We start from the raw sequence: 18,368 nt of genomic DNA, 5'->3' as shown, positions 1-18,368 counted from the left end.
CCCTTATTTCCACATATCTAAGTGGACTAACGTAGCAATTTGATTATTTATTTATTTGGGCGTTGGATAGACTGCTTGATCGCAGTGGTCACCACCACAATTCTCTACTCTTGTGCTGGTCCTAATTTGTGCAAGTCTTTGACCAAGATACTTAAAACCACTAATTCATTATTGAGCTTCCCTAAATATTGTAAAACCTGGCTTTTAATCAGGCCATCTCTTGAGTGGGACAGATTTTCAGTTTTTCTGTATGTGATGCTTTGATTTTGTGTCTTCATTTTGGGTGGTGATAAATGGAAGATATAAATAACACAGTTAATCTATTTCAGTGAAAGTGGTTTGAACTGAACCTTAAAATTAACTCATGTCACTTCTGTCTCCTTATCTCAGTGCCCATTTCCTCCAAGCAGAATGCTAACACCATCTCCTCACTGTCTATGAACAAAGAAAGCTTGATTGGAGGAGTTTCAAATCCAAATGAAGTTTTCTGCTCAGTTCCTGGACGCTTGTCCCTTCTCAGCTCCACCTCCAAATACAAAGTGACAGTGGGAGAAGTCCAGAGGCGGCTGTCACCTCCAGAATGTCTTAATGCCTCTCTTCTTGGAGGAGTTCTTAGGAGGTAAGGACTCGAGCTGCATCTGATTATTCAGCGACTGACCAGTGGAAGAGAACTAGACTTTGTAAGGGGGACAAAAGGAGCCCAGAGCATGTCACCTACAGAACAGAACTTAAGGAACAGATGGGGGGGGGGGGGGGGGGAGGGGAACGGGCACTGTTTGTCCATTGTCTATATTCTGTTTGACCTTCCAAAATTTTGCAAACTGTTATACTGCTTAATCATCAATAGATATCAAAGCAAAGGGTTGAATAAACAAATAAATTAATGGAAAACTAGATGCATGACTTTCCAGGACCCCAAAACTTTGCTAATGTCTCCAAGTTCCATGCAGTGCACAGAACATGTAGGCGAAGCCCATGAACTGAACTCCTTCCCTTCCCATGTTTGTGCTGAAGGGATCTGAAGGCATAGAAGCTCCACTGAGAACAGGTGGGTCTCCTTGGCAGCATCCTGATATATGCAGATCCCTCATAATAATAATTCATCCTATAAAATTATCTTTTTGTTCTCTATCTCCCATGGTTTGTGTTTCAGTGCCCATGGGAGAGAGGTTTTAGGGGCTAGATATGTTGCCTAGCCTCTGGGGCAGGGGCAATGCAAGGGTACTGGTATCCTAGGCCAATCTCCAGCCTTGTATCTTCCTTCTCCATCCCACCCCCACCCAACCCTCCCATATGAGGAAAGGGTAAAGAAGTTAGGGCTCTTCAGCTTGGAAAAGAGACTGCTGAAGGGGGATATGATAGAGGTCTACAAAATCCTTAGTTGTGTAGAACAGGGACAAGTGAATCGATTTTTCTGTCTTTCAAGAAGTACAAAGACCAGAGGACATTCAATGAAATTACATAGGAATACCTTTAAAACAAATAGGAAACTTTTTTCACTCAAAGAATAGTTACCAGATGATATGGAAACAGTGGTTAGCTTATCTGGGTTTAAAAATGGTTTGGACAAGTTCCTGGAGGAAAAGTCCATAGTCTGTTATTAAGATGGACATGGGGGAAGCCACTGCTTGCCCCATGCTAGCCCAAGGATTGTTACTGCTAATTGGGTTTCTGCTATGTGTTTGTGACCTGGATTGGCCACTGTTGGAAGCAGGATACTGGGCTATATGGACCATTGGTCTGACCCAGTATGGCTATTCTTATGTTCTTATGAATATACAAGAGATACATTTGCATACAACGGAAGCAGCACAGGCAAATTTGACTCATTCATATTCATTGTGAATATCTTGAAAACCACACTGGCTAGGTGTGTCCCGAGGACTGGATTGAGAAATCCTGCTTTTATAATAATGTTATAGTTTGGCTTCCTCCTATGATGTCATCAGTATGCAACTGTATTCCTTTTGTGGAACAGATAGCTAATGTTTGAACATCAGTTTTTATTTTCTTTAACCTCAAAATAAAATTTCACAACAGAGAGGGTGAAAACAAGCATTCAATTATATTTATAAATGGGGGAGGAATTGAAACTTGATGACTTATCTTGTTGTATTTGGCATCAAAATTCTATGTTGTTGAATTAATAGACAGTCCTGCTTATAATCGAAATAGAAAAACGCCTATATTGTGACCCAAATCGGGAGATAGACGTTTATCTCACAAAAGCAAATAAAGCTGTATAATCGAAAGCCGAATTTGGACGTTTTCAACTGCACTCCGTCGCGGATGCGGACAAAGTTGACGGGGGCGTGTCGAAGGCATGGTGAAGGCGGAACTGGGGCGTGGTTATCGGCCGATCAGAGATGGGCGCCTTTCGCCGATAATGGAAAAAAAATATGCGTTTTTAGCGAGAATTTAGGGCACTTTTCCTGGACCCTGTTTTTCCATGAATAAGGCCCCAAAAAGTGCCCTAAATGACCAGATGACCACTGGAGGGAATCGGGGATGACCTCCCCTGACTCCCCCAGTGGTCACTAACCCCCTCCCACCACAAAATATGACGTTTCACAACTGTTTATTTTCACCCTCAAATGTCATACCCACCTCCCTGGCAGCAGTATGCAGGTCAATGGAGCAGTTATTAGGGGGTGCAGTGGACTTCAGGCAGGTGGACCCAGGCCCATCCCTCCCCTACCTGTTACAATTGTGCTGCTTAATGCTTATTAGTCGTCCAACCCCCCAAACCCACTGTACCCACATGTAGGTGCCCCCCTTCACCCCTTAGGGCTATAGTAATGGTGTAGACTTGTGGGCAGTGGGTTTTGAGGGGGATTTGGGGGGCTCAACACACAAGGGAAGGGTGCTATGCACCTGGGAGCTGTTTTACCTTTTTTTTTGTTTTTGTAAAAGTGCCCCCTAGGGTGCCCGGTTGGTGTCCTGGCATGTGAGGGGGACCAGTGCACTACGAATCCTGGCCCCTCCCATGAATGTCTTGGAGTTATTCGTTTTTGAGCTGGGCGCTTTCGGTTTCCATTATCACTGAAAAACAAAAACGCCCAGCTCACAAATTGTCGAATAAAACATGGACGTCTATTTTTTTCGGAGATAAACGCCCATGGAGATAGACGTTTTTGTTCAATTATGCCCCTCAGTGTGTTACAGACATTACTGTTCATCAGTCCCAGCCATACAACCAGGAAGAAAACCTCTGGTGTTAGGGCTGATGATAAGAAGAGGAGGAGAGAATCTTTTCTGGCTCACTAATAACTTTGGAAACTCTAAGAACACTGTCCTGCCCCAGAGCCTTGGTGACAGTAGGACAAGTTCTGAGAGATGGGAAACTGCTGAGAAAGTCCCAAAATGCAGCAGGCTGCTAACAGACAACATGACAGCACAGAGGCAGTGGACCATCTTGGCTCCACATTCCTCCACCCATATTTTCTCACAGACCAGAAGCATCTTTACAGGGAAGGTTGAGGAACCACAAACTGGTGGTCGTGCAGATTATTGGGATGTACTCCCTTGCAGCTGCTTGAATTAGCAGGGGAGACCAGATCCAGAGACGCTTCAGCAGCACTTAGCCCTGTGGTGAAATGGTGGGCTGGAGTGTAACTTTTAAGGGGTTTTGACGTTAGCTTCAGAACTTAGTACAAGAACAGCACTGGGCAGACTTCTACAGTCTGTGCCCTGAGAATGGCAAGGACAAATCAAACTTGGGTATAAAGTATCACATACCATTTAAAGTGAGTTTATCTTGTTGGGCAGACTGGATGGACCGTACTGGTCTTTATCTGCTGTCATTTACTATGTTACTCTTTGGGGTTCTACATGGGATGTTGCTACTAATTGGGATTCCGGAATCTTGTAACTCTTTAGGATTCCAGAATCTTCAGAGCTTTTACTACAAGACTTCTACAGTCTGTGCCCTGAGAATGGAAAGGACAAATCAAACTTGGGTACACATATAAAGCATCGCATACCATGTAAAATGAGTTTATCTTGTTGGGCAGACTGGGTGGACTGTACAGGTCTTTATCTGCCGTCATTTACTATGTTACTATGCTCGGAGGTGAATTTAAGGAAGAGTGGCCATTTGTAGTATGTGGCTTTAGGCCCACACCTGATGGGGTGCCAGCAGAAAGACCTGTCCTTTTGGATGCCCCTTTGGAAGAACTAAGGAGAAGCTGAGGCAAAGTCCTGGGCAATTGTCTGGTTAGAATTTACGAGTGATTAGTATGGTGAAATGTAAGAGGCAAGCAAAGAATTTTCCAAAGGTGAATGTACTAGTAACACAGAAACCAATAAATGCCTTTGGTTCCTGGGAATGAAGAAGAGATGGGCTTGGAGACTTCCCTACAGTTAAACTATGGGGGCTGTGAATTAGAGTCACACATCAACCCAACACTCCACTCACTGTCCATGCCACAAAGCAAGAAGTAAGACATGGCGTGGATGTTTCTTTAGCCCATAGGGAAGAGAATGATAAGCCATATCTGGCAGGAGGTACCTTCTCTGTTTTGGAGGATAATAGCTTTACTCATCTGGTTGGATCTTTTTCAGGTAGTTTAATTAGTGAGGGAGCCATCCCCACTACACCTCCTAGAGAAATATTATATTTTTATTTATTATTCCCATTCATTTAATGCAATACCCAAGTCACTTTCTTTGTGGTTTACTAGTTAAAATCACAGTATACAACAATTTAAAAATCAAGATACATAGTACACAGATACAACCTCTTCCACCCCTTCAACCAAAAGCACATGAAGTAGATGAGTCTTCAAATTCTCACTAGAATTCCTCAAATCTCACTCAGCATATTCCAAAGATGAGAAGCCTTTACAGAAAATTCTTTTTCACAATATCTAGAACGATGAACATCCTGAACACCAGGAACTCTTAACAAATGTCCACTCTGGGACCACAAGATCCAACCAATTGGCTTGGTGTATCAGGAGGACTGGGTTGAGAACCGCTGTTCTAAACCAATGACATGTCCTCTTATTTGACACCAGGGCTCGGTGATAGTTTTGCTTTCAATAACAGAGGTAAATTGTGATTTTACAACCAGATAAATGGCAAAAAAAAGAGAGAATATAATTACAATTAGGTTTTCCAAACCTGTTCCAAAGACCTACAGCCAGCTGAGATTTCAGGACCTCCACAAGGACCAGGTATGAGATTAATTTGTATTCACTGGGTTTCAACTGTATGCAAACTGATCTCATGCATAATCATTGTGGATGTCCTGAAAACCCTGCCGACTGTGAGGTCTTTAGGGTGGAGGTTTGGGAACAGTTTTCTGTATTGTATCTGGATCAATCATCGTTATTCTCCTTGCCTGATAGAGAGCTGAGAAGTTTGAGGTCAGCTGTTAATACTCAAAGTTCTTCATCTTTGTTTTCTTTTTTCTAGAAAAGAAACAAGTCAATAAAAAGTACAAGCTGAGATCTTTTTATTGACCACACTACTCATTCTTTTCTAGGGCAAAATCAAAAAATGGTGGACGATGTTTAAGAGAGAGGTTGGAGAAAATTGGGCTCAACTTACCTGCAGGAAGACGCAAGGCGGCCAATGTCACTCTGCTGACCTCCCTGGTAGAGGGTAAGGATCTTGTAGAGTAATTACAACAATAGAGGAAGGAGGCCCTCATCAGCCTTCAGAGGCTTCTCAACAGCCAGAGCTGCTGGGAAGGTGCTGCAGATATGATAACACAGGATTCTGCAGGCTGCAGTTTGGGTGGGGATGTTTCCCTGCTTTCTTGCCTTATTTCCCCGAGGTTTCTTGGATCTGAGACCCCCTAGGTAGAGGGGGGAGTTACTGCAGTTGTCTGGGTGGTCTGAGAGTTTGCTTGAGCAACATTTCAGCCATATTGCTGTGGCTTTTTTCAGGATCATATGAGGTGATTTCACCTCACAGGCAAAGAAATTCTAGCCAAAATGAGTCTGTGTGAAACACTGCAACTTCAGCAAGTTGCCTTCCTAAAGATCTTACATACAGGCCCATTTTCAGGGACCATGGAATGGTGCCCATTTATCAAGCAATAAACAAGTAAAACATACAGTGATTAAAAAAAAATATAGACTTTAAATATCAATGATAGAGATAGAATGAGTTGAAGCCACAGGACTTACCTAAGATACATTTTGCAAAAATTCCAAATGAATGTGTCAAAAGAGTTCATAAAAGATGAACTTAAATTTATCATGTGGTCACAAAGCACCAGAATGTCAAACTGTAGGAACAGTCTGCATTTTGAAACGATCTGCTTCAGGGACCCACTTTCTTTGACCAGTGGCTCCAAGTGAACAGTCAACGAGAGCAAGTGCCAAAAGAAATCTTTTTGAAACATGGACTGTGCCAAACTCGTCCTGTAGTTTGACGTTGTGAACACTTCACAAATTTAAGATCATTTCTGGTGAATCCTTTCCATGCATCGGTTTCTACTTTTGCTGTTTTTACACAAACATTTTATTTTAAGTGTGGTATTTATTTGCAGTTTATCTTTGATGAGTTTGAGGTGGATTATAGTCATTTCCCAGATATCAACAAACATTTATCATAAAATTGATCACTTTTTTTAAAATTATTATATATTGACTTGTTGTACCAGGGTATGAATGGCAGCATATGGAACCCCTGCAAATGAATAAATGAAGCAAACCCATCAAATCATATTCAAAATTTCATTTCTTCACTATCTGTAATCAACCCCCAAACAATGTATTCTTCCAAGAAATTTCAGGATCCCTGTTTATTAATTTCCCTTTCATTTTATAAGATAATCCTGAATTAACCAGGGTTTTTTCAAAAGCCTTTTCCAAGGATTATTATCAGATCTCTCTCTTTGCATTACTTTTGGTTATTCTTAAGACTAGGTGTCTTGCCCTTCAGCACCCCTTCCTTTGCACTTCAGTCTACAGTCTGCCACTGATGGGAGTTTTGTTTGTTTGTGTTTTTTTTAAACATATATTTGTTTACTTCATAAAAGCCACTAAGATCTATAATTATGAGGGAGAATTAAGTTTTTTAAAATAAGTGTTGAATATATATTCCATATTACGACACTTTCTGGCTCTAACTCATTTTGATTCTCTTTGATACTTAAAATGGAAAGTATATTTTTGTAATCACTGTATACTTTAGTAATATTTTGTCTAATATATTTTTACAGTTTTTGAGATGAGTACATAAATATTCTTATATGTAAATGTGCCTGTACACTCCATTTCTGATAATGACATAGCTCCATCCAGGTCTGTAAATCTCAAGGTCATTGATACCTGCAACCTAAGGCAGCATTAGCAGATTAGGCAGCCACCTAAGATGGCATCTCTTCTACAGGGCGGCGAAGAGTAAATGCATTGAAAGGAAAACTTCCAGTCCTGACAGCTGCATTAACTTGAATAACCATCAGTGTGTAGGCAACTTTCAAATAGTCTAGCAATGCTTGTTGAGTTTAATTATCATAATATTGCAAAGAAGGGCGGAAGCTTTGACCCTGAGGTGGGGTACAAGACTGAAGGTTCACCTGTGGTATTGGCCCTTCTCTGAAGCTGATCCTGCCACAACTAAGACTTCCATGTGGGAAAGGAATGGGTGAGAAACCCATTCCTGCTCTGGTACTGACTTCAGCTCCCTAAACCATTGTTCTCTGGGTTTGTGGCAGCTGCCTGCAGTTTGAATAGAGATTCATCCCTATTGTTGGCAACAAATTAAATTAGTCGCTTCATTAACTTGAGGTTGCTGGGAAGGACAGGGTGGGAGGGGTACAGTTAATAGAAGGCTGATTTACATGTTACGGAAAAAGACGGATTTGTAGAATGAGCTCTGTTCGTTTGTAGTCTACAAAAGAACCGAGGCCTGGGTTTTAACAGTATAGTGTCACTGCTGCTGTGGTACCTGAAATGTCTTCAGCCTCTAGGGAGGAAGATAGGTTTTATCATTTGCAGAGAGGGGGAGGGGGCGACGAGAATGTCCTGTTTTGGTCCAGGGCTTTCTGAGCCTGGACATTCCCATCTGATTTTCCTCTGCTTTCATTCCCTTTTCTAATGTGGACAAGTGATGCACAGCTTTAATTATACTTTCTACATGGCTGAAAATGATCTTGGAATCACTGTCACTGCAGTCAAAAAAGTCTGGATTTAGAAAGTGATGCAGAATATAAAAACAGAGAAACCTGCTGCATTGATCCTTGGTGCAACTGAACCGGCATCTGAAATATCACATGCACGTCTGGTCATCCCCTCTCAAAAAGTTTAGTCCAATTGGAAAAGATACCGATAAAGGGGGTGGACCAGCTCCCTTATGAAGAAAGGCGCAACAGATTTTGCCTCTGTGGACAGCAGACAGAGATAGAAAAAGGTTTCTAAAAGTTTGAGGGGGTGGAACAGGTAAATAGGGAACAGCTATTTCTGCCTTCAAACTGTACCAACACAATATAAGCAACTAGCGAGACTGGGGACAACAGGGCTGGAGATTGGTTTGGCCCCTCCAACCAAAAGTGTTCTGCTGCCCCTGTTTAAAACAAACTGGAGAAAGTTGCTTTTTTTTTTTTTTAAAGTCAATGATGAAACTGTGGAATTTGTTGCCAGAGCACCTAGTTGTCATTAAAAGGGGTTTGGACAGGTCCATAAACAGTTAAGAATCAAGTAGACCTTGAAGAGTTAGAACTCATCCCTGAGGGAAATGCAAGAAGCACATAAGAACATAACCACTCCCATACTGGTGCAGACCAAAGGTCCAACAGTGGCCAATCCAAGTCACAGGCACCTGGCAAGATCCCAAACAGTAGAATAGAATCCATGCTGCTTATCACAAGAATACTGTCAAAAGAATTAGGCGTTCTACTTATTGTGTTCTCAAAACTCAGCAAACATATACAAAAATAAAAAGTAGAAAAGTGAGAGTCACCCAGTACTATACAAATTGAATCTTGGGGATGTCTCATATGTTATCATTTGGCTGTATGTATGACAAAGTACTCTTGTCTGTCAGCCATAACGGTCTTTAATCATTGACAACCCCCTCCATCCAAATTTGATGAAAATATATATTGGTATGGAAAGTACTTAGGGCACACACTTATAAAACAGTAGGAAGTTATCTATTTAGACTGCCACTGTTTGACTATCAAAATAACTTATCTTGTGCGTCTTATATATATATTGAGGAGCATCCAGGAACCTTCGTTATCCCGACAGGACCTGTTTCGCCAGATTGCTTTGTCAAGGGATAATCGGTTTCAACTTCCTGGTATGCCTTGTGCTCACAAGAATAAGCAGTGGATTTTCCCCAAGTCTACCTTAATAATGGTTTATGGACTTTTCTTCCAGGAACTTGTCCAAATCTTTTGTAAATCCTGCTATGCTAAACAGTTGTTACCACATTCTCTGGCAATGAATTCCAGATCTTAATTATATGTTGAATGAAGAAACATTTTCTTCAATTTGTCCTAAATATACTTTTTAGTAACTTCATTGTGTGTCCGTCCCCTAGTCCTTGTGAACCACTTGTTTTACTCTTTTCAAAAGTGCGTCTACCTGTTCCACTCCACTCAGTATTTTGTAGACCTCTATCATATCTCCCCTCAGCCGTCTCTTCTCCAAGCTGAAGAGCCCTAGCCGCTTTAGCCTTTCCTTATACCGGTCATCCCATCCCTTTTATCATTTTCATAGCCCATCTCTACCTTTTCTAATTTTGTTATATCTTTTTTGGGATGCGGTGACCAGAATTGCACACAGTATTTAAGGTGTGGTGGCACCATGGGGCAATACAAAGTCATTATAATATTCTGAGTTTTGTTTTCCATTCCTTTCCTAATAATTCTTAACAATCTATGTGCTTTCCTAGTCACTGCTGCACACTGAGCAGCGGGTTTCAACTTACCAACGATGGCACCTAGATCCTTTTGTGGGCGGTGACTCCTAATATGGAACCACGCATCATGGATTGTTCTTCTCTAAGTGGATCACTTTACACTTGCCCATATTAAATTTCAGCTGGATCTATTTTGGGGGATCTGAAAGGTAGTTCCCGGTGACCTAAATTGGCCAGGGTGCTGGGCTTGACGGACCTTGGTCTATGTTCTCTTTCGTGAGTGATGTTCTAGTAGCTCTGATGGTTCTCAAGAGAACTGGATTCCTTGTAGGTTGAAACCCTCAACCAAAAGAAGGGATTGTCTTTGGATACAGTGTGTTGTGCATTATTACAGAAATTGTGATGTCTTTTACTGGACCCTTTTATGTATTTTATTGTATTTTTGAATTTTACGTAAGCTGTTTTTGGCCCTTTGAGAAAAAAGTAATGCAACAATTCAAGAACAGAACCTACAAAAACAGACCAGCTCCAGACGGCACAGATGCAAACTGAACCTTTCAGCAAATCCTGACATCAGGAAGTTAACAGAAACAAAGGGTGATAAAAAGAAATACTTCTTTGGGGACTAACAATACATTTCTTAAATTATTATTTTTTAAAATTATTTTAGATTGTGCTCAACATTTTTTGCTTTGTTTTCTGTGCTCTGAAGTAGACTTTTTATCAGGACCACAGGATTTAATTAGATTTTTTTTGCTGACACCTTTTTTTTCAGTAGTATCATTTCTATATAGCATCCCAGGATGGTTCTTACCAGCTTTTCTGATCTCCACTGGTGCTACCATAACATGACCATCCTGCTACAGCAGGGCACAATCCCACAGATTTCTGTTAGTTTGAAAAAGTAAATGAATCATAAGAAGGGCTGATAGTTTTAGATTAGGACTCAATTCTGTTCACATGTGATGAATGAAAACACATCTCTCCATATAGCTTCTTCACTCATGGGCAATGTATTTATCCCTGAGCATCAGAAGAACGTCTGCTTACCTTCCCCACCCTGGCACACCTGCTCCTCTCTCTCCAGTATTTTCTTCTACCTTAGACTCATTTCCTGGCAGAACATAGATTGTTTTCTGGCTGTATAATCATGGCTTCCCGTGTGCATTTGTATCCAAGAGACATACCTTTTCCTTGTCTGATAATGTTATGCTGAAAGATTAGAAATTAACATTCTGAGTTGGCTCAGTGGAAGTGCTCTGCGCTGTTATCCAGAGGGAAATGGATTACAGGCTCAGGTTTCCCACGCCCAGTGTTAGCCAGAAGTGGAACTGCTGCAGAGGCAGCCCAAGGACCCAGAAGAAGTCTTGGCACGTTATCCCTAGTCAAAAACTCCCACCGTGATGAAAAAACTGATGCAAGTTAATGAGGATTATAAAAGAGGGGAGGGACCCCATGAAATTACGCATGAAGGTTCATCTTCCAGATTTTAGCCCTTGTTCCTTCTGAGCTAGAAACCCAACGTGGCAGGAAGAAAGTGTTTGTTAAACAAGTACACTTTAAACACTGTAATACGGGCACAGTGACATTCGAATGAGTCAGATCTCCAAACAACTTGCAATTTTTTTCAGTGGGAACTGAATCCAGTTGCCCAGGTTCTGAACCTACTGCACTAACCATTAGGCTGTTCCTTTCATCTCCTAACCAAGTATGTACATAAGTACATAAGTACATAAGTAGTGCCATACTGGGAAAGACCAAAGGTCCATCTAGCCCAGCATCCTGTCACCGAGAGTGGCCAATCCAGGTCAAGGGCACCTGGCACGCTCCCCAAACGTAAAAACATTCCAGACAAGTTGTACCTAAAAATGAGGAATTTTTCCAGTCCATTTAATAGCGGTCTATGGACTTGTCCTTTAGGAATCTATCTAACCCCTTTTTAAACTCCGTCAAGCTAACCGCCCGTACCACGTTCTCCGGCAATGAATTCCAGAGTCTAATTACACGTTGGGTGAAGAAAAATTTTCTCCGATTCGTTTTAAATTTACCACACTGTAGCTTCAACTCATGCCCTCTAGTCCTAGTATTTTTGGATAGCGTGAACAGTCGCTTCACATCCACCCGATCCATTCCACTCATTATTTTATACACTTCTATCATATCTCCCCTCAGCCGTCTCTTCTCCAAGCTGAAAAGCCCTAGCCTTCTCAGCCTCTCTTCATAGGAAAGTCGTCCCATCCCCACTATCATTTTCGTCGCCCTTCGCTGTACCTTTTCCAATTCTACTATATCTTTTTTGAGATACGGAGACCAGTACTGAACACAATACTCCAGGTGCGGTCGCACCATGGAGCGATACAACGGCATTATAACATCCGCACACCTGGACTCCATACCCTTCCTAATAACACCCAACATTCTATTCGCTTTCCTAGCCGCAGCAGCACACTTTCTTCATTATAAAGATATTTTGAGAATACTCAATGTCTACCCATATGAGGGTATGATTGGAGATCACCAGTTGGCCAGTATCTGTTGTTGTCACTCTAGGAAATCATTCCTGATGGGAAAAAATGTAATCCAAACAAGTGGCTGTTTCATGGGCCCAATGCTATATAGGTAAATATCCTTCCAGTGTGTGTAATACCCTCTATCCCATGTCTCCCTTCCATAAAACCCCTTCCAACCCTCTCATTTTCAACACCCCCTCTTCTCTCCCTTCCCCCCAAACCACCTTACTCTGTGGTAGTACACTCATCAGTAGGTGATGGCATGTGACTCTCTGCAGCCCTTCCAACCTTCCCTTTCTCCTGGTTTTTAATGTCCACTGAGCTCTCCTGAAATTGCAAGTTGCTGGCCTCTCACTCTGTCATGTACCAAAAGCCACACCTTTGGCTCAGTGATCCCAGCACAGAGATCAGCCAGTAAACAGGCAGTTTCTAATCTCCATTGAAAGTCCAAGGTGCTTACATGGTCCGTTTTGGTCTCACTAGGCTGACCTCTCATCCTCTTCTCTCCTTGGTGCTATAGGCTACCAATGATATTCTCTATTCCCCCATGCCCCACGCCAACTAGCAATATCTGAAAACACCCACCACCACCACCTCTCAGGAAAGGATACTGTCTAAACCACTGTCTGCTGCTTTGTCTTGGCATTTAAAGGGAAGGAAAGGGAGGAAAAAAGAAAAACCCACTATTCTGATGCCTCTTAACCAAGTCTACATATTAAGCTGAATCTTGCAAAGTTTAAGTTCACTCACCCAATATTGACTTATAACTTTGACTTCAACCATTGGTGCCCATCTCTTTGCCAACTGTTGTCTATAATCTGCCCTACACAGAAAACCGTTGTATATATTTATCAAATCATGGCTGAAAGCAAAAGCCATCACTGCCTTCCCACATGGGCACTTCTGATCGCTGCTAATTGAGGAATCTTGTTTGCCAAGGTTCATGGCATTCCAAATAAGGCTATGCCACTGTGCCCTGCATCCATTCCCGAAGACGGGATGATTCTCAGAACTAGCTTAATGCCATCAGGATGGATGATTTAATATGGAGAAGCAGCAGGGGAAAACCAAATGAGTTTGTCTGTCTGAAGTGGGGTTAGGATATGCAGGGCAATCAATTCCTATCAGCTCAGATTATTTTCAGGGGGTGCCTGCGGACCAATCAATTAATCAATAGGTGGGCACTGCTGTGCCATGATGGATGCTTACTACAAGCCCCCTTAGGCACTTCAGTTTATACTGTTCAATGTGGGGGACAAGAAACCTTCCCTCATGTTCTCCCCTCCCCCATCTCCTCATTAAAGAATAGATTTGATAAATAACCCCTTGTTTTTTAAACAAGTCATTCTCTCTCCTTCTGCTCTCTTTGGTATGAAACAGTCATTTTAGTCTCAGTATAGACTTGATTCCTCTAATGTCACATCTTCAGCCAGTGATAGGGATGGTGGGAGGGGAAGTAAGGAAAGAAAAGTGAAGGACTGAGGACAGGAAAGCCAAGACAACTAGCTATAGCACAGTAAACCCCTCCCCCCCCCCCAAACACACACACAATACCTTAGCAAACCGTGCTGTGTCTGCTACTTATTGATTAATGTTTTTATTGGATATGCAGGAATATCTCCACATTGCCCCGTGTAATGGCCATCTTTAATTGCATTGTTCACCTGTCCATGGGCTTTGACCAACTTGTTTCTTAAAAAAACACATTTTCAGTATTATCCCCTTTCACCAAAACGGTGTGAGTGTTTGGAAACCAACGTAGAAATTGGAAACATTTGATGGGCTTTTCAACAAATTACTTATTCTTAACTACAAAAGAAATTCTATGTAGGCGGAATTCCTTCTTATCTTCTCATGCAAAAGAATTCCTACAGTGCTAACGTGTGTGAATTACTAAGGCTTGCTCTGATTTTGCTGGTCATCCCTGTTTCAGCAAGCTGGAATTTGCTCAGTTTGGCCTAATAGCAGCATGTGTCACGCTGGTGCTAGAATATGGATGGATCAGTTTCATTCCTTAGGTCTGTGTGAATGTCTTCACCCAGTATCTTCAGCCTGTAAGATACTGTATTAACACAGAAAGTTGTATCTCATCATCACCATCCAGGTTCCATGCCGATCACAACAAATTTATCCACGTTACTAGGATGTCGCAAACAAAATATATCAGCTAAATAACATTATGTAATAATGAGTTTAAATATCCAAAGATACCTTAAAAAGATGAGTTTTCAGTTTTCCATGAAACAAAACGCAGTCGTTTTGAATCCAGATGGCAGTCCATTCCAGATCAGAGCAGCTGGGAAACTAGAACAATCTGGACTGTTAGATTCCCACACAGATACTACATTCTAGCAGAATATGGACAGACCCTCACATGATACAGAATAGGGAATCACAACAAACCAGGGATATAACCAATGTTGCAGAGGTCACTAAATCTATATCTGAAATCTACAAAATGTCACACGTTTCCAATGGATTGACAAGTATCCCCACCTAAGGCTTACTATATTTATTTATTTTGCAGTAGGCTTGGATAAATTCCTGGAGGAAAAGTCCATAGTCTGCTATTGAGACAGACATGGAATGTTGCTACTATTTGGGTTTCTGCCAACTACTGGTGACCTTAGAAGCAGGATACTGGGCTGTATGGACCATTGGTCTGACTCAGTATGGTTGTTCTTCTGTGGAAAAGATTGTATTCATTCAGAGACAATTTTTCTTTAAACCATGACCTTCTAAAGGAGGAAGAGACTAATAATAAATGAGACATGTATAAACGGTGCCTTTCCAAGTAATATTTTAAAAACCATACAGCTTAATTTGGAATATTGTATAAGATTAACAGGTAAGCAATGCAGTCCTTGAAGCAGTATGTTAACACTATATAATATTCACCATTTCAGAATACTGCAGCTTGACTGTCTAGAACGTAATATACACGACCAATCTGAGCTTATATACAGGAATGGAATTTAGTATGTAATATTGTACTATAATCCTGAATTGGTCAAATAGAAAAGAACTTATTATTCATTGTAATTGCCTAAGCTTCGAAAATGTCTTCTGAATCAAAGCATTAACTTGACCATCCATTGTTGGTAGGGGATCTGATACAACCCCCCAAAACCTTCAAAGAGGTCTCAATTGTGGACTGACCTTTCATTTCTGTCTCCTTTCCAGGGGAAGCCATTCATCTCGCCCGGGATTTTGGTTATGTGTGTGAGACAGAATTCCCTGCGAAGGCAGCAGCGGAATACCTGTGCCGTCAGCACTCTGACCCCACAGAGCTCCACGCTAGGAAAAACATGCTGCTGGCTACCAAGTGAGTGGGAAGACGTTTGCACACGGGGGACAGTCCTCCAGTCACGTTCAGCTTCACCCTACAGTTTCAGAAGGCTCCAAGTTACAGAGTTTCCTAGAAAGTGAATACTCGTTCCGAGCAGTTGCTGTCTTCAATGCAACACTGGGCAGCTCTTTGTCCACATTTCTAGACGTTCACCTTTTTAATGTCTTTGGGCTTCTTGCTTTGCTCTCTTTCCTGCCCTCCAGTATAAGAATAGTTAACTTGCACATCTCATTTTCCTTTGACCAGATTTATCAGGCACCTTTCCCCTCTTCCTCTCAAGTACGCCTTCATTTGTGGTCATTCCTTTTAGATAATCGTCAGAATTTTCTTAACACATTTCAACTGCATGCATCCTTTTCTTTATCATCTCTTTACTGTACCTACATTTTTCACTTCTCTATCCTACCCCTCTCATTTGCAGCAACTTTTTCTTTACCTATAAAGCAAAGCTCCTCCTTAACCCCTTAGAATCCCCCCAAATCATTTTTGGATCTCCCAGCTCTTTTCTACTTATTAAATGTTGCCATGTTAACAATATTAAGCATTGAACTTACAGCCCTCTGGCCAGTATCTTTGCCTGCTGACTCATTGACTTGTGGACAGTTAATGCATCTGGGGGGGGGGGGGGTATCCTGTGCCGCATTATTCTGTGTTTACGCTGCAGTGACAGGGTCCACAATGCCATGCAACGTATTATACTGACAGATCTCTGAAATTATACAGAAAACTGTACGGGGAATATTGTGCATAGTTATCTCCTTAACCCTCGTAGCATGTTATGTCTGACAGTAACTAGGTATATACAATTTGGGGAGTGGGAGGTTAGAGTTAGAAATAAGAGAATGCTGCCAGGAGTTTTTTTTCTCTCTCTGTCTTTATAATACATCGTAAACCATTTTGCTTTCTTACATGAGCAGTCCAGCAAATTATTACAGTCAGCAGCATAAAGGCAGTGGTGGGAGGAGAGACCCATTGTAGCACAGTATTTGGGATGAGAGTGATGTGAGGGGAGGCTACCTCTGGTAACACTATAGAAATGATAAGTAGTAGAAGTACAATGGGAAACATCCTCAGGGAGAGGTGACAATGGCAAAGGCAGGTGTAGCCACTTTGGCAGCCTGAAGCCCTTCACTTAAAGTTAGCTAACAGAGATGCAGCTGAGAGAAATACCAAGTGCAACCTTCTCACTTTGATCTCCTTTTTTCTCCTCCTTTCTTCTTTAGGCAAATCTGTAAAGAGTTTGCAGACCTTATGGCTCAGGATCGTTCTCCACTGGGGAACAGCCGCCCATCTCTGATCCTGGAGCCTGGGGTACAGAGCTGCCTCACTCACTTTAGCTTGATCACGCATGGCTTTGGGGGACCAGCGCTCTGTGCAGCTCTCACAGCCTTCCAGAACTACCTGGTGGAGTCATTGAAAGGTGTGGATAAAATGTTCCTGAGTAGCACAGGCAATGGCCATGTGGTCGGAGACTCCAAAACCTCAGATAAGGATTTGAAGCATCGAAAATAACCCCCCTCCACCCTGGGGCATCCACAACTGGGAAGGCAGGGGGTGGGGGAGGGAATCAGATCTTCCAGTCTGTAAGAGGAGAGGCCTGGTCCTGCCAAAAACATTGGGGAGGGGGGAGAATATTTAAAAAAAAAAAACAAACCTACAAAACACAGAAAGTGACAATAAATTTGAACTTTAAAAACAATCCAGCTTGAAAATGCACAAAAAAACCCATGAATTGTGTTTTAAGAAATGAACACATTGCATATAAGATGAAACTGAATTGAATCCCAGACTATCAAGGCCACACTCAACTGGAAAGGACCGATGATGGAACAAGACAGAACACAGAGTACTGAGTTCACCTACCGTCATGTGCAAAATGCTCTTTACAAAGAGAAGCTTCTGTCATGAGCAAGATCTATTGGAAAGATGTGTAAACAAATTCTTTGTCTCTCTTTATTTAAGACAAAATTAGAAACAGATGGTGGTTGGGAGGATGGTTTAGATTAAACCTGGGAGGAAACAGCAAACCCAGGAAACAAGGACAACACTTTTAACCAAGTTTCCCTTCCAAGGAGGAGAGAGAGAGAGCATCAACTTGTACCACTTTGGGATCAGGCACTTTCATACTGTTTACAGTTTCAAAAGAGAAAGCAATTATACAAATACAACGCACATTACGTTCTTTGGCTATGGATTTTTTTTTTAACATCTCTTTCCAGAACAGAGGACAGGAAAAATGGCTCTTGTATACGGACAGGTTTCTAAGGTCTCACGCCGTCAAACTCTTTGAAAGGAAACCTTGATTTCACATTTGTGCAGCTTGTAATCTGGGTTCAGAACCCGTTTGGGTGGCAGCCAAGGCCCCTGTCTTTTACAATGTTAGAAAGAAAAGGTTCTACACCAGCACAGAAAGGACTAAACTGTTACAAAGTCATGTAAATATTTATTTATGTGTAATTAAATCAAAATGTTTTAACATGTCCAGTGCAAGGTATTTATATCTGCTTGTGTTGGGTTTGGTACTTTTCTTTTGAAAGGTGTATAATCCATTTGGATTTTCTATGGTTTGAACATATAGGGAAGACAAGGCTCCCCTTCACTCTCACACCTGTACCCTCATGGCTCTAGTTGGACTCCAGGATACCACCCTGGACTCCTTGAATCAAAGGATGGGATGAAGTAAAAAT

At 41.7% G+C, this 18,368-nt stretch overlaps 1 protein-coding gene across 2 annotated transcripts in view; it reads left to right on the top strand.

Annotated features, from left to right (window-relative positions):
- TFAP2E (transcription factor AP-2 epsilon) overlaps positions 1 to 18,157 on the top strand; it is a 48,738-nt gene extending 30,581 nt beyond the window's left edge. For both annotated transcript variants that reach the window (XM_030219201.1, XM_030219200.1), the window contains 4 exons: positions 391 to 619; positions 5,489 to 5,607; positions 15,516 to 15,657; positions 16,905 to 18,157. In XM_030219201.1, the coding sequence (XP_030075061.1) occupies positions 391 to 619; positions 5,489 to 5,607; positions 15,516 to 15,657; positions 16,905 to 17,193 (779 nt within the window). In that variant the 3' untranslated portion in view covers positions 17,194 to 18,157. The remainder of the gene's footprint in view (positions 1 to 390; positions 620 to 5,488; positions 5,608 to 15,515; positions 15,658 to 16,904) is intronic.
- The last annotated feature ends 211 nt before the right edge of the window (positions 18,158 to 18,368 follow it).

This window comes from Microcaecilia unicolor, chromosome 11, assembly GCF_901765095.1.
Source record: "Microcaecilia unicolor chromosome 11, aMicUni1.1, whole genome shotgun sequence".
NCBI lineage: Eukaryota > Metazoa > Chordata > Amphibia > Gymnophiona > Siphonopidae > Microcaecilia > Microcaecilia unicolor.
The sequence above is the reverse complement of the archived record's forward strand: the minus strand, read 5'-3'. Positions and strand labels throughout refer to the sequence as shown.